At 37.3% G+C, this 20302-nt stretch overlaps 1 protein-coding gene across 3 annotated transcripts in view; it reads right to left on the bottom strand.

Moving 5' to 3' along the window:
* Positions 1 to 20302, bottom strand: part of ADAMTSL1 (ADAMTS like 1) — a 473568-nt gene that overhangs the window by 408915 nt on the left and 44351 nt on the right. For all 3 annotated transcript variants that reach the window (XM_082467989.1, XM_082467990.1, XM_082467991.1), the window contains exon 3: positions 3426 to 3471. In XM_082467989.1, coding sequence (XP_082324115.1) covers positions 3426 to 3471 — 46 coding nt within the window. The remainder of the gene's footprint in view (positions 1 to 3425; positions 3472 to 20302) is intronic.

The raw sequence follows: 20302 nt of genomic DNA, 5'->3' as shown, positions 1-20302 counted from the left end.
GTAAATTTAAGAAAATTGAAATCATATCAAGCATCTTTTCTGACCACAATGCTATGAGATTAGAAATGAATTACAGGGAAAAAAACGTAAAAAAGACAAACACATGGAGGCTAAACAATACGTTACTAAATAACCAAGTGATCACTGAACAAATCAAAGAGGAAATCAAAAACTGCTTAGAGACAAATGACAATGAAAACACGACGATCCAAAACCTATAGGATGCAGCAAAAGCAGTTCTATGAGGGAAGTTTGTAGCTTTACAAGCCTACCTCAAAAAACAAGAAAAATCTCAAATAAATAATCTAACCTCATACCTAAAGGAACTAGAGAAAGAAGAACAAACAAAACCCAAAGTTAGCAGAAGGAAAGAAATCATAAAGATCAGAGCAGAAATAAATGAAATAGAAACAAAGAAAACAATAGCAAAGATCAATAAAACTAAAAGCTGGTTCTTTGAGAAGATAAACAAAATTGATACACCATTAGCCAGACTCATCAAGAAAAAGAGGGAGAGGACTCAAATCAATAAAATTAGAAATGAAAAAGGAGAAGTTACAACAGACACCGCAGAAATACAAAGCATCCTAAGAGACTACTACAAGCAACGCTATGCCAATAAAATGGACAACCTGGAAGAAATGGACAAATTCATAGAAAGGTATAACCTTCCAAGACTGAACCGGGGAGAAATAGAAAATATGAACAGACCAATCACAAGTAATGAAATTGAAACTGTGACTAAAAATCTTCCAACAAACAGAAGTCCAGGACCAGATGGCTTCACAGGTGAATTCAAACATTTAGAGAAGAGCTAAAACCCATCCTTCTCAAACTCTTCCAAAAAACTGCAGAGGAAGGAACACTCCCAAACTCATATTATGAGGCCACCATCACCCTGATACCAAAACCAGACAAAGATACTACAAAAAAAGAAAATTACAGACCAATATCACTCATGAATATAGATGCAAAACTCCTCAACAAAATACCAGCAAACAGAATCCAACAACACATTAAAAGGATCATACACCATGATCAAGTGGGGTTTATCCCAGGGATGCAAGGATTCTTCAATATATGCAAATCAATCAATGTAATACACCATATTAACAAACTGAAGAAGAAAAACCATATGATCATCCCAATAGATGCAGAGAAAACTTTTGACAAAATTCAATACCCATTTATGATAAAAACTCTCCAGAAAGTGGGCCTAGAGGGAACCTACCTCAACATAATAAAGGCCATATATGACAAACCCACAGCAAACATCATTCTCAATGGTCAAAAAATGGAAGCATTTCCTCTAAGATCAGGAACAAGACAAGGATGCCCACTCGCACCACTATTATTCAACATAGTTTTGGAAGTCCTAGCCATGGCAATCAGAGAAGAAAAAGAAATAAAAGGAATACAAATTGGAAAAGAAGAATTAAAACTGTCACTCTTTCCAGATGACATGATACTATACATAGAGAATCCTAAAGATGCTACCAGAAAACTACTAGAGCTAATTAATGAATCCAGTAAAGTAGCAGGATACAAAATTAATGCACAGAAATCTCTTGCATTCCTATACACTAACGACAAAAATCTGAAAGAGAAATTAAGGAAACACTTCCATTTACCATTGCAACAAAAAGAATAAAATACCTAGGAGTAAACCTACCTAAGGAGATAAACGACCTGTATGCAGAAAACTATAAGACACTGATGAAAGAAATTAAAGATGATACCAACAGATGGAGAGATATACCATGTTCTCGGATTGGAAGAATCAATGTTGTGAAAATGACTGTACTATCCAAAGCAATCTACAGATTCAATGCAATCCCTGTCAAATTACTAATGGCATTTTTTATGGAACTAGAACAAAAAATCTTAAAATTTGTATGGAGACACAAAAGACCCCGAATAGCCCAAGCAGTCTTGAGGGAAAAAAGCAGAGCTGGAGGAATCAGACTCCCTGACTTCTGACTATACTACAAAGCTACAGTAATCAAGACAATATGGTACTGGCACAAAAACAGAAATATAGATCAATGGAAAGAGACAGAAAGCCCAGATGTAAACCCACACACCCATGGTCAGCTAATCTATGACAAAGGAGGCAACGATATACAATGGAGAAAAGACAGTCTGTTCAATAAGTGGTGCTGGGAAAATTGGACAGCTACATGTAAAGGAATGAAATTATAACACTCCTTAGCACCATACACAAAAATAAACTCAAAATGGATTAGAGACCTAAATGTAAGACCAGACACTATAAAACTCTTAGAGGAAAACACAGGTGAACACTCTTTGACATAAATCACAGCAAGATCTTTTTTGATCCACCTCCTAGAGTAATGGAAATAAAAACAAAAATAAACAAATGAGACCTAATGAAACTTCAAAGCTTTTGCACAGCAAAGGAAACCATAAACAAGAAGAAAAGACAACCCTCAGAATGGGAGAAAATATTTGCAAATGAATCAACAGATAAAGGATTCATCTCCAAAATATATAAACAACTCATGAAGCTCAATATCAAAAAAACAAACAACCCAATACAAAAATGGGCAGAAGACCTAAACAGACATTTCTCCAAAGAAGACATACAGATGGCCAAAAAGCACATGAAAAGCTGCTCAACATCACTAATTATTAGAGAAATGCAAATCAAAACTACAATGAGGTATCACCTCACACCAGTTAGAATGGGCATCATCAGAAAATCTACAAACAACAAATGCTGGACAGGGTGTGGAGAAAAGGGAACCCTCTTGCACTGTTGGTGGGAATGTAAATTGATACAGCCACTATGGAGAACAGTATGGAGGTTCCTTAAAAAACTAAAAATAGAGTTACCATATGACCCTACAATCCCACTACTGGGCATATACCCAGAGAAAACCATAGTTCTAAAAGCCACATGCACCCCAATGTTCATTGCAGCACTATTTACAATAGCCAGCTCATGGAAGCAACCTAAATGCCCATCAACAGACGAATGGATAAAGAAGATGTGGTACATATATATAATGGACTATTACTCAGTCATGGAAAGGAACGAAATTGGGTCATTTGTTGAGTCGTGGATGCATCTAGAGACTGTCATACAGAGTGAAGTAAGTCAGAAAGAGAAAAACAAATATCGTATATTAACACATATATGTGGAACCTAGAAAATGGTACAGATGAACCGGTTTGCAGGGCAGAAATTGAGACACAGATGCAGAGAACAAACGTATGGACACCAAGGGGGGAAAGCGGCACAGGGGTGGGGGTGGTGGTGGGAGGAATTGGGAGATTGGGATTGACATGTATACACTGATGTGTATAAAATGGATGACTACTAAAAACCTGCTGTATAAAAAAATAAATAAAATTAAATTTAAAAAAATACCTTATCATAATCATAGAACCTTAATACTTACCACATTACTGCATGTTCTATATCGGATATTTCTTCCCTCACAGCTCCTAGAAAAAACAACAACAACTCATTACCACCTATGAAGGGCCCAAAATTTTAACTGTTTTGTTATAAAAACCATTTCCTCTCAATACCAATATAAAAGCCTCTCTTTTCTTCTGAGTATGCTCTTAGAGGAATTACTATCAAATGTTAAATTGAGCAGATCTAAAGGAGTTGTATACATAAATTGATTTCTCTATGAGGGTTGAAACTAAGCATTAATTTTGCTTCAAAAGTTGTCAAAGTAAGTACTTACAGTGAGTTCTTATTTAATCAAATAGATTTAATGCAAGGTTTTCTGAAAAATATTAATATTAAATGAATCCTCTCTTAATTATTTCTGGTATAAAACTAAAGATAGGTTTCACTAATACGATAGATCTTACATTTAGAATATGATAAAAATTGGACTTAACATTCAACATGGCTTTTAAAATTACACATCTAAGAATATGAAAGTTATAATTCTTAAAGAATTATCTTCATTTCTAAAGTATATCCTCATTGTGGAGGTTTTAGAAAAGAAAGATGATGCAAAAGAACAAAAATCCCCCATAGCTGTCTCATCTAAAGATAATCACTATTATTTTGATTTATTAATTTCTTTCCAGTGCAGAGGAAATAACATCACTTATACAATTTTATAGCTTGTTTTTTTTCCACGTAAAAATTTTTGGAGGTATTTTTCCACACTACTAAATAACTTTAAAGACATCCTTTTGAGAGCTACATACTATTCCATCAAATGATATAACTTGTGTAATCATTCTTCCATTTCTTGTCATTAAACCCCAAGTTTCTAACTTGGGGTTTGATAAGTGATCGTGTGATAAACCATGTCCATGCATATGTTTTATCCAAGTTTCTCACTATGTCTTTAGGAGAGATAAGTTTCTAGAAGGGGAATTACAGCGCTAAAGGGAATGAACTTTTATAAGGCTCTTGATAAATATTGCCAAATTGCATTCCATAAAGGTTGTACCATTGCATACTCCCACCAGCAATATATGGGAGTTTCCATTTTACTGAACTTTCGTGAACAAAAACAATCAATTTTTTATTAACTGTTCAACGATGACACTTAAGAACAGCAGTACTCTGCTCTTTCAAAGTAAGTCACACTTATAAAAAAACAAGTAAAATATGAAATTCTGAGAGAATGATAATACTAATAACTAATAGTGGTGGAATTCCAGGTATATTTCTAAGTTTGTTATATGTATTAATTTATTTACTCTTCTCAAGAACACTGGGAGACAGAGTACTATCATTATACCCATTTTACAGAAGAGAAAATGGAAGCTTAGGGAGGTTAAGTAACTTGCCAAAATCACACAACTATTAAGTAGTAGAGCTGAGACTTGAAACCGAGCCATTCAGAGCTTACACTCATAACCATGATGCTTTACTGCCCCCTAATTCACTTGTTTGTTCAGCACACTCCCATTGAGCTCCTATTATATACTGGGCAATACATTTACTTCTGGGAATACAAAGAAGAATGAGCATGACTTGGTCTTCGTTATTAAGAAAATTATTCATATAATTCAGTGTAAAAAATGCTAGATAGTATTTGTGTTAGGTCTCAAGAACGTCATCAAAAAGAAAAATGTCATCTGAAAATACAATTATACAAAGGCTATCTTAGAGAGACAGAAAGGTCCCAGGCTTGAAGACTTGACTGTAACCAGATTGACTATATAAATATGCACTCAACAGTAGAATGTAACAAAGGAAAAAAAGGGCTGTCCAGAATCATAGAAAAAAAGGAGAATGGAAGAGATACTAGGTTGCCAGTGCCCAGCCCAGCAATGTCCCAGGCTAAGGGCCAATGAACTTCACGTCCTCCCGATCCCTTTGGCTAGGCTGTTGCTATCACAGTCCAGATGCCTCACACTAACCTAGTTGATGCCAGTGAATTTTTTGCTCATCCCAGAAATATCCCTCATTTCAATGCCATGTTGATCAAAGCAATTTGCCAAGAGTGGTCTGTTTTTACATGACTGCTAAGAGGCAGAGGCGCTGGTCATGCTGACATGGGACTGGTCCATGTTATGGACAGTTCTACTTTTCACTGTAAGTTAATAAATTGGCATTTTAACTTGAAATATTAACCTCACAGGCCAAGTCATTGCGAGTCCACCTCCAAGAGAAGGATTTGTTCTTGGTGTGATTGCTGAAAAATATCAGGTTTCTGAGTTTAAAAAGATGAGAGCTAGGCTCCCGTTGATGGTAAATTTACAAAGTAATTAATGCTATGGCCTGGAGGCCTTTGGTAGCATGCCATGTAGACATCAGTGTTGGCTGAATGTGATATGTTTTTCAAGTTTGAAATTCCTAGTGCATATGTGACATACTGTAGTGGTTGAGAGTACCCAGTTTGAATGCAGAATCTTCTTTCTGGAATCCTGATTCCTTAGTTTCTATACCTCAGTTTTGTCATTTGTAAAATGGGATAATATTACTTATCTCCTGGGATTATTATGAGGAGTAACTGAGTTAATATTTGTGAAGAACTTCAAACAGTGCCTCACACATAGTAAGCATTATATAGACATTTAACAAATAAATTAATTATGTAATAGATGTAAAAATATAATAGATATTAAAAGAGGGTGAAGGATATGTGGAGAAGAAACCATAGGCAAAGGAATAGAGGAATGAAGAGATAAGGTGTGTTTGTACATTTTCAAGCAGTTTGGTTGTGTAGTTTTGGGTGTATGTGGGGAACTGAAAGAGATTTAAAAAAAGCCTTCTAACTGTGAACTTTGCAATAGGCAGAGGGGAACCACTGAAGGTTTTAAAACAAAGGAGATCCAATGATGACTTATTGCCTTAAAAAAGTGAACTCTGGCATTAACCATGAAGACCTTAAAATGCTATGTTTTTCACCCTCCTTTTATTTTCTTTTCCTAACCTTATCTCCCTGAAAGGAATAATGGAAACACATCTGAATTAGGAGTTTGACAATCTGAGTCATAGACTTTGCTCTTCCGCTTGTATAAGCCTCTTGTCCTCTCAGGGTTTTTGCTTCCTCATCTGTCAACTGGATATCACTGTATATGGAAATGGCAGTGACTAAAGTTGTTATCACCAACTGAGATAACTCACGAAAGTTCTATCCAAACGTCAATGGGGTTATTAGAGATAATGCTTACTAAAAAAATTAAAAAGCAGAAAAACATCTAGTTCGATAATTTAAATGAGCCTTTTCCCAGATATTTTAAACTATGAATACCTACTACGTATGTTCTAAAAGCATCCTTGAGATGGACCTAGAGATTATCATACTAAGTGAAGTAAGTCAAATAAAGACAAATAGTATATGATAGCACTTATATATGGAATCTAAAAAAATAATATAATTAAACTTATTTACAAAACAGAAACAGACTCACAAATATAGAAAACAAACTACGGTTACCAAAGGGGAAAGGCGGGGCAGGACAAATTATGAGTTTGGGATTAACATATACATACTACTATATATAAAATAGATAAACAACAAGGTTTTACTGTATAGCACAGGGAGTTATATTCAGCAGCTTGTAATAACGTACAATGGAAAAGAATCTGAAAAAGAATTCACATATATAGATAGATACAGATATATAGATATATAGATACAGATATCTGAATCACTTTGATGTATGCCTGAAACTAACACAATATTGTAAATCAACTATAGTTCAATAATTTAAAAAAGCATCCTTGGGTAATAGGAAAAGTAAGTATATAATGTAAAAGATTGAATTAAATGCTTCTCATTTAGCAAAAACAAAACAAAAACAAACGGCGGTGGGGGAGGAGAGGGGTTCCCATGCTAGGAGGGGCCCATCCACAGACTGGGGATTAGCAGGGACAGGGAGAGACCTTCGGGGGATCGGGGGATCAGGGGATCAGAGGGGAATGTGGATAGTGTTTCCCCCACCAACTCGGGCCTGGCAAGCCTGCTGAGGTCCCGGGCCTGAACTGCTGTCCTCCAGGGCCCCCTCTGGCCCCGCCCCCCACCCCACCCCCAGGGCCTTTTCTGGCTGCACAGTTCCTGATCCTCAGCCCCGCTATCCCTTGCCTACCCCTCCGACCCCCACCAAGGCCTTTTCGGGGTTTTTCTTTTGCTGTTGTGGTTCTGTTTTGCCTTTTTCTGTTGTTTCACTTATATTTTTATTTTTTATAATACATTTTTTATTTTTCTAATTTTATTTTATTTTTATTCTTTGTTATTGTTCTGCTCCTTTTTGTTTGTTGCCTTTCTTTTTTTTTGCCATGCTGCACAGCTTGCGGAATCTTGGTTTCCAGGCCAGGGGTTGGGGCTGAGCTCCTGTGGTGGGAGCATGGAGTCCAAGCCACGGGATTAACAGAGAACCTCAGACCCCAGGGAATACTGATCAGTGTGAGGTCTCCCAGAGGTCCTCATCTCGGCACCAAGACCCCACTCTACCCAACTGCCTGCAAACTCCAGTGCTGGACGCCTCAGGCCAAACAAGCAGTAAGACAGAACACAGCCCCACCCATCAAAAAAATAAGACAAAAAAAATATGTTACAGATGAAGGAGTAAAGATCAAATACAAGACAAAATAAATGAAGAGGAAATAGGCAACCTACCTGAAAAAGGATTCAGAGTAATGATAGTAAAGATGATCCAAAATCTTGGAAGTAGAATGGAGGCACAGAGTGAGAAAATACAAGAAATGATTAACAAGGACCTAGAAGAACTAAAGAACAAACAAACAGTGAGGAACAGCACAATAACTGAAATGAAAAATACACTAGAAGGAATCAATAGCAGAATAACTGAAGCAGAAGAACAAATAAGTGAGCTGGAAGACAGAATGGTGGAAATAACTGCTGAAGAGCAGAATAAAGAAAAAAGAGTGAAAAGAAATGATGACAGTCTCAGAGATCTCTGGGACAACATTAAACGCACCAACATTCGAGCTATAGGGGCCCCAGAAGAAGAACAGAAAGAGAAAGGGTCTGAGAAAATATTTGTAGAGATTATAGTCGAAAAATTCCCTAACATGAAAAGGGAAATACCCATCCAAGTCCATGAACTGCAGAGTCCCAGGCAGGATAATCTCAAGGAGAAACATGCTGAGACACATATTAATCAAACTAACAAAAATTAAATACAAAGAAAAATATTAAAAGCAGCAAGGGAAAAGCAACAAATAACATACAAGGGAATCCCCATAAGGTTATCAGCTGATTTTTCAGCAGAAACTCTGCAGGCCAGAAGGGAGTGGCAGGACATATATAAAGTGATGAAAGGAAAAAACCCACAACCAAGATTATTCTCCCAGCAAGGATCTCATTCAGATTCGATGGAGAAATCAAAAGCTTTACAGAAAAGCAAAAGCTAAGAGAACTCAGTACCACCAAACCAACTTTACAAGAAATGCTAAAGGAACTTCTCTAGGCAGGAAACACAAGAGAAGAAAAAGACCCACAAAAACAAACCCAAAACAATTAACAAAATGGTAATAGGAACATACATATTGATAATTACCTTTAATGTACATGCATTAAATGCTCCAACCAAAACACACAGACTGGCTGAATGGATACAAAAACAAGACCCGTCTATACGCTGTCTATAGGAGACCCACTTCAGACCTAGGGACACATACAGACTAAAAGTGAAGGGATGGAAAAAGATATTCCATGAAAATGGAAATCAAAAGAAAGCTGGAGTAGCAATACTGACATCAGACAAGATAGATTTTAAAATAAAGATTGTTGCAAGAGACAAAAAAGACACTACAGAATGATCAAAGCATCAATCCAAGAAGAAGATATAACAATCATAAATATTTATACACCCAATATAGGAGCATCTCAATACATAAGGCAAAAGCTAACAGCCATAAAAGGGGAAATCTACAGTAACATAATAAAAATGGGGGACTTTAACATCCCACTTACACCAATGGACAGAGCATCCAGACAGAAAATAAATAAGGAAACACAAGCTTTAAATGACACATAAGACCAGATAGATTTAATTGATGTTTTTAGGACTTTCCACCTGAAAGTGGCAGTTCTTCTCACATGCACATGGAACACTCTCCAGGATAGATCACATCTTGTGGCACAAATCAAGCCTCGGAAAATTTAAGAAAATTGAAATTGTATCAAGCATCTTTTCTGACCACAATGCTATGAGATTAGAAATCAATTACAGGAAAAAAAAAAACTGTAAAATACACAAACACATGGAGGCTAAACAATACGCTACTAAATAACCAAGAAATCACTGAAGACATCAAAGAGGAAATAAAAAAATACATTGAAACAAATGACAATGAAAACACGACAACCCAAAACCTATGAGACGCAGAAAAAGCAGTTCTAAGAGGGAAGTTTGTAGCAATTCAATCTCACCTCAAGAAACAAGAAAAATCTCAAAAAAAAAAAAAAAATCTAACCTTACACTTAAAGGAACTAGAGAAAGAAGACGACAAACAACAAAATAACTGAAGGGAAAGAAATCATAAAGATCAGAGCAGAAACAAATGAAATAGAAGCAAGGAAAACAATAGCAAAGATAATAAAACTAAAAGTTAGTTCTTTGAGAAGATAAACAAAATTGATAAACCTTTAGCCAGACTCATCAAGAAAAAAACGGAGAGGACTCAAATCAATAAAATTAGAAACGAAAAAGGAGAAATTACAACTGACACAGCAGAAATACAAAGGATCACGAGAGACTACTACAAGCAACTATATGCAAATAAAATGGACAACCTGGAGGAAATGGACAATTCTTGGAAAGGTACAACTTTCCAAGACTGAGCCAGGAAGAATGAGAAAATATAAAAAGACCAATCGCAAGTAATGAAATTGAAAGTGTTATCAAAAATCTTCCATGAAATAAAAGTCCAGGACCAGATGGCTTCACAAGTGAATTCTAACAAACATTTAGAGAAGAGCTAACACCTATCCTTCTCAAAGTCTTCCAAAAAAATTACAGAGGGAGGAAAACTGCCAAACTCACTCTACAAGGCCACCATCACCCTGATACCAAAACCAGACAAAGATATCAAAAAAAAGAAAATTACAGACCAATATCACTGATGAACATAGACACAAAAGTCCTCAACAAAATTCTAGCAAACAGAATCCAACAACACATTAAAAGGATCATACACCGTGATCAAGTGGGATTTATCCCAGAGATGCAAAGATTCTTCAATATAAGCAAATCAATCAATGTGATACACCATATTAACAAATTAAAGAATAAAAACCATATGATCATCTCAATAGATGCAGAAAAAGCTTTTGACAAAATTCAACACCAATTTATGATAAAAACCCTCCAGAAAGTGGGCACAGAGGGAACCTACCTCAACATAATGAAGGCCATATATGAGAAACCCACAGCAAACATCGTTCACAATGGTGAAAAACTGAAAGCATTTCCTCTAAGATCAGGAACAAGACACGGATGCCCACTCTCACCACTATTATCCAACATAGTTTTGGAAGACCTAGCTATGGCAATCATAGAAGAAAAAGAAATAAAATGAATCCAAATTGGAAAAGAAGAAGTAAAACCGTTACTGTTTGCAGATGACATGATACTATACATAGAAAATCCTAAAGATGCCACCAGAAAACTAGTAGAGTTAATCAATGAATTTGGTAAAGTTGCAGGGTGATAAATAAATGCACAGAAATCTCTTGCATTCCTATATACTAACAATGAAAGATCAAAAAGAGAAATTAAGGAAACAATCCCATTTACCACCACAACAAAAAGAATAAAATACCTAGGAATAAACCTACCTAAGGAGGCAAAAGACCTGTATTCAGAAAACTATAAAACACTGATGAAAGAAGTCAAAGATGACACAAACAGATGGAGAGATACACCATGTTCTTGGATTGGAAGAATCAATATTGTGAAAATGAAAATACTACCCAAAGCAATCTACAGATTCAGTGCAATCCCTATCAAACTACCAATGGCATTTTTCACAGAACTAGAACAAAACATTTTACAATTTGTATGGAAACACAAAAAGACCCCGAGTAGCCAAAGCAATCTTGAGAAAGAAAAACGGAGCTGGAGGAATCAGGCTCTCTGACTTCAGACTATACTACAAAGCTACAGTAATCAAGACAGTATGGTACTGGCACAAAAACAGATCAACGGAAGAGGATAGAAAGCCCACAGATAAACCCATGCACCTATGCTTACCTAATCTATGACAAAGGAGGCAAGGATATACAATGGAGAAAAGACAGTCTCTTCAGTAAGTGCTGCTGGGAAAACTGGACAGTTACATGTAAAAGAATGAAATTAGAACACTCCCTAACACCATACACAAAAATAAACTCAAAATGGATTAAAGACCTAAATGTAAGGCCTGACACTATAAAACTCTTAGAGGAAAACATATGAAAAAACACTCTTTGACATAAATCACAGCAAAATCTTTTTTGACCCACCTCTTAGAGTAATGAAAATAAAAACAATAATACACAAATGGGACCTAAAGAAACTTAAAAGCTTTTGCACAGCAAAGGAAAGCATAAAGAAGATGAAAAGACAACCCTCAGAATTGGAGAAAATATTTGGACTAATTTCCAAAATATATAAACAGCTCATGCAGCTCAATATAAAAAAAAACAAACAACCCCATCAAAAAATGGGTGGAAGACCTAAATAGACATTTCTCCAAAGAAGACATACAGATGGCCAAGAAGCACATGAAAAGATGCTCAACATCACTAATTATTAGAGAAATGAAAATCAAAACTACAATGAGGTATCACACTGGTCAGAATGGCCATCATCAAAACATCTACAAACAATAAATGCTGGAGAGAGTGTGGAGAAAAGGGAACCCTCTTGCACTTTTGGTGGGAAAGTAAATTGATACAGCCACTATGGAGGACAATATGGCGGTTCCTTAAAAAACTAAAAATAGAACTACAGTATGACTCAGCAATCCCATTACTGGGCATATCCCCTGAGAAAACCATAATTCCCAAAGACACATGCACCCCATTGTTCATTGCAGCACTATTTACAATAGCCAGGCCATGGAAACAACCTAAATGTCCATCGACAGAGGAACGGATAAAGAAGATGTGGTACATATATACAATGGAATATTACTCAGCCATAAAAAAGAACGAAATTGGGTCATTTGTAGAGATGTGGATGGACCTAGAGTCTGTCATACAGAGTGAAGTATATCAGAAAGAGAAGAACAAATATCATATAATAACGCATATATGTGGAATCTAAAAAAGTGGTACAGATGAACCTATTTGCAGGGCAGGAATAGAGACACAGACATAGAGAACAGACGTGTGGACACAGTGGGGGATGGGAAGGGTGGGATGAATTGGGAGATTAGGATTGACATGTATACACTACATGTTCTTGTAAAACAGAACAGAACATGTTCTGTGTGTAAAACAGATAGCTAGAGGGAACCTTCTGTATAGCACAGGGAGCTCAGCTTGATGCTCTGTGATGACCTATGGGTGGGATGGGGGAGGGGGTGAGAGGGAGGTCCAAGAGGGAGGGGATATATGTATACATATAGCTGATTCGCTTCGTTGTACAAAAGAAACTAACGCAACGTTGTAAAGCAGCTATACTCACCACCACCCCCCGCAAAAAAAAAGCTGAGCTGGACTTCCGGGGGAGTATCTTCATCCCGAGTCTGTCTGTTACCGCTCACTCGAGATAACCCTTAAGAAAACTCTCTGATTCCCAGGAAATGTGACTCTTTGTTCCTGCCGTCTACAATTTGATGTCTTCAAAAAAATTCTATCCCACTCACCAGTCTCCCAGTCTCAGAGAATCCAAGTTTATATGGGCAATCATAAGGCAGACAGGTACACCCTTTGAATTTGCTGTTCCCACACTGATTTGCTGTCTTTCAAATGCTGGCACTTTTCAAAACTACAAAATCACCCTCATTTTAGATAAATGTATCATATTCTATATAAAGAAATGTTGTTACTTTCAATCTCATTTGGACTTTAGCCACTTTTTGATCAGTGGTTCCTGCAGAAATAAAACTATTAAGAAAACAAATGAACACAAAACATAGCAAAGAAGAAAACACTTGCCACCATTTCCAAAGTACACCCTGTAATTATCTAACACCTAATATTGATTTGCAAATAATTTAATTCTGCTCCTGAGTTAAGTCTTCCCTTCACTGTATTGTATTACTTTTTGAGTGAGAGCTTATTTAATTTGAGTGAAATATGATAGTAAAGTGGTAATGTTTGAGTTTGGAAAAGTCCTTGTTATTAAAAGACACTATCAAATTGTGGACAATATTATTAATATTAACGTCTACTATATACTGAGTGTCTGCTATAGGTATCTGGTCCAGTATTAGGTATTCTGTGCACATTATCTCTAATTTTCCAACAACTGAAAGGCTTCATTATTCCCATTTAATAGATAAGAAAACTGAGGTTGAGAAAGACTAGGAGGCTGAAAGCCATATACCTACTCAGGAAAGAGAGAACCAGGGATTGGAACCCAGGTGTGTCTAACTCTAAAGCATATACAACAACAATAATAATACAAAAGGAACAAGATGCACTCAAGACGTGGAAAATCCTAACACTAGATTAAACCTTGGAGGCTGAGCCTGGGGGTTAACTGCACCTTATTTCCCACATCAGTACATAACCTGCTTCTCAATTCTGGTAAAGCCAGTAAGTAAATGACATCTAGATACACACTGTACATTGGGAACATCTCCAAGAGAACCACACTTGGCAGTAAAATGTAATGTGAAAGAACTTCAGTGCAGAAAAGCTTGTATTTCTTGAAAGTTCAAGTTTGTTAAATCGGAATATCAATTTTACTTAAGTAACAAAGTGACTATTCCACTGCAAGGATTCTAATTCTTGCCAAGCATGAATTTCTTCACTGAAGGCATTTATCTGGGCATAAAAGCCTCATCTGAGAATTACGCAGTAAAAAATATTTTCTTCTGTTTTTTAAAAAAATTCTTAAAAAAACAGTTAATATAAAACAGCTGAAAGATTTTCTTCATATTTTAACAAAATAAAATTCACCTCTGGAAATGAAAACAAACATTAGAAATTTCAGTCCAAAATGGTTTCTGAGGAAAGTTATAGGCCACCAATAACAAAGGATTTAAGTAAATGCATCTGCTCAATGAAAACTATGAAACAGTTACAGGACTATATTTAGTGAGTTAAATATTGTACCAATTAATGAATCAGAAACTGGTTCAAGTATAAAAGAACAAAATATAAATAAAAATACAGTTTAAACCAAATTTGTACAGAAATTTCCTTATTTATATCAGCTCTTTACTCCTAGCCAGTTATTTATTAATTTTGACTTAGTTCCTTTTCTCAAAAAAGGAAATCACCTCAACATCAAGCTATCATTTGTGATTTATTTTAATTCACTTATAATGAGATTAGTATAGGCTTGAAGCATACTTTATCGGTCTCCAATTAACACATAACAAACCATCCAAACTCTTCCAATACTTAACATCCTAATGTTATCTTAGTTTCTATTACCATAATTTAACAACCTTAGAAGAGAGGAATTGCCATGGAAAATTAAAAGCTCTCTTTCCAGGCTTTAGCCATTTGTTGGCTTTTATCCCCCCTGCTTACATAAATCTTTAAAAGAGGAAGGTATATTCGATTCATCTCTCATTAAGAATAAAAAAGGATCTGGTAAATACATCAATTTAAATTAAAAATTCTTCACATCTCCTCTCTAAGCAAACAGATCCTTCTGGTGACACAACCAGATTCATTTTTGGTGTTAGTGAACCGTTACAAGAAAATCTGATAAATGTGTATATTAAATGCCAGAGTTCTTAAGGACAATTGCACTTGTGTTAGGCTCATGAAGCTTTGCCTTTGATTTTCAAAAAACCAAAGAGTGCTGCTAAGTCAGAACAGGTTACTGTATTTCTCTGAGTACCTCCTGCCTTTCAAATACGGACTCATGGGCAAAGAATTCTGAAGTAAGACAGTCCATCTGCTTATCTCTCTCTCTTGTTCTGGTCATCCAAAAGGACACTCTGAGCTCTTTACAAGAGAACAGACATAAAACCATGGCAGCAATTCACGCCAGAAGGACTCCGGGTCCTTTAGACCATGGGTCTGAAAATGACCATGAATTGGACAAGCCCGGCAGATTGAGAGCCTCAGCCGGGGCTTCACGGAGTACTGGAACACTGATTTCCTCCTTCACTTCAAGTGAACCTTTCAGTACTCATGGGAGGCATAGTGCAGGAGCGGGTCCCTACGGAGCCGGTTAAAATACTTCGCCATTTCTAGGGCTTTTTCCAAAGACCTCAAGAGGGATAACAAATTCTGAGAACACCCAAGAGAACGAAGTGCAAATGCACTGCTGGGCTGCTTTTCACATTCCACGGCATATTATCGTAAGAGTTTCTTTAGGGAAACAAAACTTGATACCAATGAACTTGGCCATTAAAAAGGAAGCTATACGAACCTGCGGACACGGTGTGTGAAGCTATCCTCAGATGCTCACTACCCTAATCTGTGGGTCAAACTGGATGGTAAAAACCTAGGGGCTAGAACTGGAGTCCGTGCACCACAGATGGTTAGTGGTGGTCTTGCTTTGCACGGGGAGAAAAGGAGTTAGAAGACACGCCATCCCTGTGCATCTCCTAAGTCCCGAGTTCTCATTTTCCCCTTATCTCTCCCTGTCTCACTCTTGTGCTTAAAAAAGTCATTCTTTAATGCTCTACATTTTATTCCATGTTTAAAATAATTATTTAATTCTAATTTAGAATGTCTTTCATGAGAATCAAAATGAGCCTTTTTCATGTGGAAACTTTGTGTGGCACTTGGTCCCAACAGGATGAGTCGATTCAGCACTGTCCCTTCTTCAAAAAGTAACTATGGGGGCTTCCCTGGTGGCGCAGTGGTTGAGAATCTGCCTGCTAATGCAGGGGACACGGGTTCGAGCCCTGGTCTGGGAAGATCCCACATGCCGCGGAGCAACTGGGCCCGTGAGCCACAACTACTGAGCCTGCACATCTGGAGCCCATGCTCCGCAACAAGAGAGGCCACGATAGTGAGAGGCCCACGCACCGCGATGAAGAGTGGCCCCCGCTTGCCGCAACTAGGGAAAGCCCTAGCACAGAAACGAAGACCCAACATAGCAATCAATCACTCAATCAATCAATCTTTAAAAAAAAAAAAAGTAACTACGTAAAAACAGAGAGTAGAATGGTGAATACCAGGGCCTCGGAGGCATGGGAATTGGGGAGATGTCCTTTAAGGGTATGAACTTGCAACTAGTAGATAAATAAGTCTTGGAGATCTAATTCACAGCCTAGTGATTATAGACAACAAGACTATATTGTAAACTTGAAAGTTGCTGAGAGACTAGATTTCAATTGTTCCCACTACAAAAAAAGAAAGAATAATTATGTGACATGATAGAACCATTAGCTAATGCTAAAGTGATAATCATATTGCAATATATACATGGATCAAATCAACTCACATGCCTTACACTTACACAATGTTATATGGTCAATTATATCTCAATAAAAAAGTATCTACAGATGACTATGCTTATATTGTATATTCATTATATATCTCTGAATGATTGGAGATGTTCTAGTATGCATCCCTAGTTATTTATTAACATTAATAGATTTGAAGTATTTTTAACAAACATTTAATGAATGTATATTGACTCTGAACATGAATCCCATTTTACCCACACCAATCCCCCCTGAATAGTCACGTACTCCCAGACAACCACCTATGTCAAATAAGAAATTTACTTACAAGAGTCTACATAACAAATAACGTTTAATCTGGTATCACTTGCCTATGAAAAACTTATCTTAAATGTTAAAGGTGTCTTGGACCTTCTTCTTGGTAAACTTCAGTTTTTTTCCATTTAAGGTTAAAGCTCCTTCATTAGACAAAGCCGCCAAAATTCTAGGAGTAATGTATCCCCAACACACATACGACCTCCAGTGGAAAAGTACCTTTGAAACAAGGAGACAGAGGTCTTTCGTGCTATGGGACTTACAAATGCAAGCATAAAAGATATCTCCCCTCTTAAGCATTTAGTTGAAAGGTCCCTGAATGTCATATAGGATGCCTATTTGTTTTGCACTGCCTCTTCTGCATGTGATGTATCACGTGGCTCAAACAGATTAGTGCTAAGGGAGAGATTTATTTTATTTTTTCTGGTTAGATAGATATGCAAGCCAAACTATTATGACAACTTGATAAATGTAGCTTTTGAAAATGCTTTCTGTTGTAATAATACAGCAAACAACAAGGAGGCATGCGGCCAGGCGTCACCCATCAGTAGGTGAGCTGGCGGGGAACAGACCAGACCCTGGTGTCACACCAGTTCTTCCTGATCTGCTAGGGGCTCTAATGTGGCCTAAGGACCCAAAATAAGAGTTGGCCTGAAAGCTGAATTTTAAAAGCAATTTTAAAAAGAAGAAGGGGTAACGGAATTCCACACTGAAAAACGGTGCCATAAATTGAATCCTCGACGTGAAAGTGTTTCTTTGGCATAGGTAACATATTTTTGTAACATTAGTTTTACAATTCAACACTTCTGCTCTATACTAATCTCTCATTATAAAGACATTCTGAATGCTGTGCCAGCTTGGAGACTCTGATTTATGTATACAGAGAGAGTTACTAAAACTTAATGTGTAGACCAAATTCAGTATAAATGGAAACCACATAGGTTTAGGAAAAACATTCTAAGATGACATCTTCTCTGTTCTTTGATCTTCTCTTGACAATAGGGAACTGTACTTTTACAGATTCCTGAGCGGCAGCTTAGAGGCTGCAGAGCTGTTCAATTAAAATATAGATACACATGAGGATACTACAGACTGAATTTTGGAGTTTGGCCTGTGAGTTTCAAATTGGTTTATTTGCTATTATGAGTGTCTGGTATGTTCTAAATTACAACTAGAAAAACCAGTGCCAATTTCTTTTCCCAAACAAGTATGATTTTACATATCTCTGCCTATTCTTCAAAGACAGACATGCTACAACAAAGCATTGAGTTCTCACAAATAGCGGCTAGGGTTATGAAAATGAGGAGGGCACTCATGTAATCAAAAGAGAAGAAGGCAAGAACAAGACACTGGAAACCACAGTGATCATGCCCAGCTTCTAATGAAACCAGAAACTGCCCCGAGCAGACTGCTCAGATAATCTGATGAGACAACATACAACACGCAATCTCAAAATGACGAGGAGCCCCTGGGCAGGACGTTCTGGTTCACAAATTCTGGTAGAATGCTTTCTGATTTACAGTCACTTCACACACTTATTGAGCATCCAATCGGAACCAGTACTAAGCCAAGGCATTGTGAAAGGTACAAAAATGAGAACTCCCCTGACCCTTCTCAAAGCTATAATTTAGTTGTAAAATAATCCACAAGTGCAAATAGAACACATATCAGTATAATGTAGCATCAACAGCTAATGGGCATGGTCTGGATACTAAATATGGAGGTATTAGACAAAGGGACCGACTGATGAGAGACAGAAGTAACTTACAAAGGTGATATCTTAGGAGGGGTGTCCTCTATGGGCCATACAAGTCCCAAGAGGGTGATGGGAGAAAGGAGAATTCAAAACACAGCCTTCCCTCCCTGCTCCTGCTTCCTAAAGTACGGCAGTAGGTTACTGGCCCCCATAGTCCATTCGGTCAATTCACCCAGCATTGACTGAGTACCTGCTTTGCAAAACAGGGAGACATAAAGAAAAGCAAGATACAACCTGTGCCCATCGTGCTGACAGTCTAGTGGGGGACAGGGTCTTATTAATAACTATAACACAAGCCAGGCTAGGTAAAAGTGATTAAAAGTGGTGCAAACATAGTGCCTTAGAAATATAGCAAAGTGAGACTAGGGGCCACCGCTGGAGGTTACTTTAGATAACACTGAGGGTTTGTGGGCATGGGCAGTGGGAGGCGTTGTAGGAAGAGGGCTCGTCAGGAGAAAAGGCACAGAGTCCGCAGCATGGCCATCAGTTGAAAGGATCAGGACACAGGCCTGCAGCCACCCAGGATACTTTTCACTTTTAGAAAATGTATTTTTGGTTACTTGCTTTTCTCCTTTGCAGTCCCTGTGTGTGATCTCTGAGTTCCAGTGCCCAGCGAAGCATGGTTTACTGTTAGCATTCCACAAGCATTTATTGAGAAATGCAAGGAAGGAGGGAAGGAGGGAGGGAGGGAAGGAAGGAAGGAGGGAGGGAGGGAAGGAAGGAAGGAAGGAAGGAAGGAAGGAAGGAAGGAGTAGAACAGAAGGAAATGCTATAAGGATAATTTCAGGTCACAAAGAATTTTTGGCCTCATATTTGCTCTAATTTTTGAACCTGAAACCCAATTAAAATCTTTCTACAATAAACCAAAGATGAAAAGTTTACAACGAAACTAAATAGCTACCAAAGGAAAGAAACTTTGGCTCTTTTCTACAGACATGTTTATTTTCACATATTTACTCAAAGTTGTATTTGTCACTGCAATGCATTTGTTCCCTCTGAAAGAGGGCGAGGGGTGGGGGTCAGGGGGATTGCTGCCTTTGGCTAGAGATCCACCAGCAGGAAGGACATGTACTTTATAACACATACACACATGCCATAAGATTTGCAAATGATCTTACATTTGCTCGGTAGCCAAAAGAGGCAAAGAATGAGAATAAAAACAAATGTGTTTTAGCAACATCAAGTCCAACTTTTCCATCTTCCCCATGAGGAAAATGTGTATTATGAAACTCTAGGACTCTCACAACCTCACCCCATACAGTCCTGGAACTGGGAATTTA

Source organism: Balaenoptera physalus (assembly GCF_965194825.1).
Source record: "Balaenoptera physalus genome assembly, chromosome: 7".
Taxonomy (NCBI): domain Eukaryota; kingdom Metazoa; phylum Chordata; class Mammalia; order Artiodactyla; family Balaenopteridae; genus Balaenoptera; species Balaenoptera physalus.
This window is presented reverse-complemented; position numbering and strand designations above follow the sequence as displayed.